Here is a 4,363-nt window from a genome sequence, read left to right as displayed (position 1 = left end):
ATTAGGATTTCTACCACAATGTTCTGGAATTTGATGTTCATCATGGCAGCTACAGTGTCCTCCTGAGCTCTCATCAGTGTAGGACCAAATATCACGCCCATGTTGGAGGGGGTCATAAGATTCTCTTTGCTGTGCTCACACACACTGCCGGGAGAGAAAGAAGATGATTAACAAGATTTTCTCTAAGAGAAAACAAAAAAGCAGAAGGAAAGGAGAGGCCCAAAGTCGGAAGAAAACATTACAAAGGAAACAACGAGCCAAGAATACAAGACAGCCTATAATTAGGGGCCAAAGCGAGACACAGCTAACTTAGCAGCACAGCAGGAGCTGGTGATGGGTCCTTTTTAATAGTTTAAATACTTCTGCAATTAACCCTTTTCTTTTACAGGTGTTAGAAAAAGCAACTCTGTGCTGCCAGCACGTGATCCAGAATGGCTAAACAACTAGTACCAACAGCTTCCAGCAGGCGTGAATCTCCTTTTAACACTCTATCCTCACAACTCCAAAAGGCAGAGTATTTCCTCTCTGAAGCCTGCATTTACAGAGGGTAAAGCACTCCGTTATGGGCAGTTTCCATACGCTTTGGCAATACAGGGACCCAAACCCATATCTGTGGGGCTCCAGGTCTTACAGTCTTCCCATTGCATCCCACTGCCTGCTTGTCCAGTTCCTTTGAAGAATCCCAAGGCCCGATGGGGGCACCTGTAAGCTAACGCTCCCTTCTGTTCCTCTGAGGGAGGGTCCTTGTACTCATTTAGGACACTCTTCCTTCTTGGTCTTCTTATGAGATTTGGAAGGTAACCTATTCTTTGGGGATTTCTTTGCATTTGACACCTCTCCTTTTATTATATATTTTGTAAACCATTAAGAGGCATAAGTCACACCCCAAACTGTGGGTTAATAAGATGAATGGAACCCAAAATAAGGGAATGTGAGTAGTGAGATAGGTAGGAGTTCATGATAGGATTTGACAGCAAAGCAATCTTAAATTCTCGAGCTACATGGACAAGAGAAAATGGGTACAACTTCTCTTTTTTCATATAATTTATGAAGTGACCCCTCCGATTCCTCTAGCACCCATCTGGCACTGCACGGGGTACAACTTCTTAAACATCGAAATTTAAAACAAAGGAATGGGTATCAGAAGGAGGTTGTAAAAAACCTCCAGTTTAGGAAAAAATAATTTTGATTAGCAGGTTTAGATCAGAGGCTATCGATTAAAACGCCTACAAATAGAACTACCTTGTAATCCAGCAATGCCACTTGTCAGTATCCATCCAAAGGGACATGGGTAAACAAAGTCTACCCAAACCCTACACACCAAAAATAAACAAAAACCATATACACACACACACACACACACATATGCATACATATGTGTGTGTGTGTGTATGTATGTATATATATCCCAAAACAAACACGAAAAAAAAATAGAACCGAAATCAAAGCAAATCTCTTGACCCAACTATGGGAAACTTTAAATAACAAATGACCTGTTTTCTTTAACGAATGATTTAACAAGAAAAAATAAAGAGATAAATGGGAAAACTATATCTTGGGAACACAGTAAAAACATAGAGGCCCTATGGATAATGTATCAAGCCTTGGCCTCTGTGCTGTTTATGGGCCCTCTAAGTGGTTTTTCCACACACACGTGTGAGAACTACTGCTACAGATGAGGGGCCACCAAACTATGACCCGCAGGCCAAATCCAACCTACCACCTGTTTTCGTAAATAAAGTTTTACTGGAGCACAACTATGTCTATTTGTTCACATATTAACAATGGCTGCTTTTATACTGAAAAAGAAGAACTGAGCAGTCGTGACAGCGACAGAGTCCATATAGCTCACAAAGCCTAAAATATGTGTACTATCTAATCCTTTAAGGAAAATGTTTGCTGACCTCTAAACATAGAGATTAAAGAGGCTTAAAAAAATATTTCAACTGATTGCTATGTGTGGCTGTTATTTGGATCCTGATTAAAAAAAAAACATATCACATATTTGAGACTACTGGAAATTTGAACACAGAATATTTGATATTAACTAATTATTACTGATTTATCTTTAGACGTGATAATTGTATTGTGTTTATGTGCATAATTTTTATTTTTTTCAATATATGAACTGAAATATTTATGAGTGAAATAATATGATGTTTTGAATTTGCTCTGAAATAATATGGGAAGAGGAGAAACAGGTGGGATACAGATGAAACAAGATTGGCCACAGGTCGATAATTGTTAAAGCCGGGTGACGGGTATGGAAGACTTTCCTATCCTTCTATTTCTGTATATGTTTGAAATCTTGCATAATAAGGCATTTTTTAAAGGACAAGATACTAATGGAGTGGGAAAGTGTGTCTGTCACCAAGTAAGCAGTTCTCATTCCTGAGGATGGTGCTCTTCAGGGCAGACAGCTTTGGTTGCCTTTACTGGTGTGATATCATCTATAATTTACTTTAAATACTTGGATAGAGTCAAGTGCTATGTCCTGAATTTCATCGACGCCATCAACTGCAACCACACCATTATTTCAGGTGCCAGTAAAAAAAAAAAAAATCATTTCGTTGTCCAATCATTACGTAGTATTATTGAAGACATTTTAAATTGAAAATAAACTCAACAATGAATATAATTTAACCAAAATGACTACAGTATGAGCAGCTATTACCAAGTTCATGCATTCAAAGATTATGATAATTATATCAAAACTGCTGCCTGCCAACAGTGATTTTAAGACTCCGTTGATTCTAGGATGCATCCAGAATACAGGTTACAATTTGAAAAACAAAAGTGCCCTTCAGAATGGTTGGAATCTGATACATGTGTTTGTTCATTTTCATGCATACTCTAGGGGTGATTAATTAGTATTTAAAAGACTAATCGGAGGCTAGAGGAGCTACTATAAGGTTCAGCAAACTTCATCTCCAATCGACCCCAGATGCTTTATTAGCATGATTGATGATATAATGATTTCTCATTGCTTAGATGTGTCAAGATATATGGATTGACTAGAAATATTATATAGACACTCCCAAACTTGCAGGGACAGATTAGAAGAATAGAGCAATGGTCAATCTTAAAATCAGAAGGTGAATCAACCAATATTATGCACCCTCAGATGTGATACGGCATAAGATATACAACATCATCACGTGTTCCAGCCAAAAAAAAAATAGTTAACGTGAATCCATCTAGTCTCTAAATGGAGCCTCTGTTTTACAAGAAATAAATGAGTGAACGAGCTGAAAAATATGACAATGAAGAGAGCAGACAAAACTAGTAAGACTCCACGGAGCAACTGCTCTGGTTTCAACCAACAAGCTAAAGTCATAAAAAAGAGACAGTGCTAGATTTTAAAAAAATGAAAAGGACATAAGAAGTAGATAGAATGTGTGGCCTGATATTGAAGAGTAGTTAGGATGAACCACCTAGAAAGGTCATTTAGGGGTTAACTGGGGAAGTGTCAACTAATCTGGAAAGGCAGAAATTGTTGAACTGAAAAGGATAGGTTGTAGAATACCATAATCTCATTTTGGTGAAAAACGCAAATGTGTATGTGGGTGTGTGTATACATAAACACAGATACTCATAGAAAGATCCGGAAAACTGCACGAATATATTAATAGTAATGATTTTTGGATGCTGGCAATAGACAGCTTTTATTGTTTTTGTTATTGTTGTTGTATTTTCTAAACCCTACGATGTATGATATTGCTTCTGAAATGATACAAGTGTTATTACAGAAATATGAAGACTCCAATAAGCCTAATAGCCCACATCTTTTAGAATGATAGTCCAGGCCTACAATTACACAGGGGTCCTGCATTTGGGGATCAGATCACAGGATTTTACTGCCTGACTCCATCTGTATTGCTATATTATCTGCCTCGGTTGAGTCTTTCATGAAAGATGCAGTCAGAGCGTCTAAAAAAAAGTTAGGAATTCATTGAGTTTACAGAACATGTTGTACAACTGGTTTTATGTCTGCTTGCTGATAAATACCTGTATGAGTGGCAGAATTAGGCCTGAGGCTTGCTTCCATTATAATATTCCACTAGTAGTGAGATGGCAGGGGAGGTGACCTGTAGAATTCTCCTACCTCTAAGTAACGAAAGCTATGGGCACCAACCAAAAAGAACTGGATAACAGGAAACCCCAAATTAGCTGAGGTCAGTTCGCATCTGACTGTTATTTACCTAGAAAATGGGCTGGCAGTGGGAACACATTACAAAGGAATTGATATAATCACGTATATCGTGAAAGCACAGTTGGCAGGCAGAATAATTATGTGAATTTTAAAAGTACGTGGATTTTTTTGTGTAAATTTCTGTATTGGAACTAAGCCTATCTTCTATTT

General features: G+C 37.8%; 1 protein-coding gene across 1 annotated transcript in view; it reads right to left on the bottom strand.

Moving 5' to 3' along the window:
• Positions 1–4,363, bottom strand: part of OPHN1 (oligophrenin 1) — a 273,349-nt gene that overhangs the window by 46,922 nt on the left and 222,064 nt on the right. The window contains 1 exon segment of the mRNA XM_023537451.1: positions 15–144. Coding sequence (XP_023393219.1) covers positions 15–144 — 130 coding nt within the window.

Source organism: Pteropus vampyrus, unplaced genomic scaffold (assembly GCF_000151845.1).
Source record: "Pteropus vampyrus isolate Shadow unplaced genomic scaffold, Pvam_2.0 Scaffold191, whole genome shotgun sequence".
NCBI classification, from domain to species: domain Eukaryota; kingdom Metazoa; phylum Chordata; class Mammalia; order Chiroptera; family Pteropodidae; genus Pteropus; species Pteropus vampyrus.
Note: the sequence above shows the minus strand (reverse complement) of the source record. Positions and strands in the feature narration are given on the sequence as shown.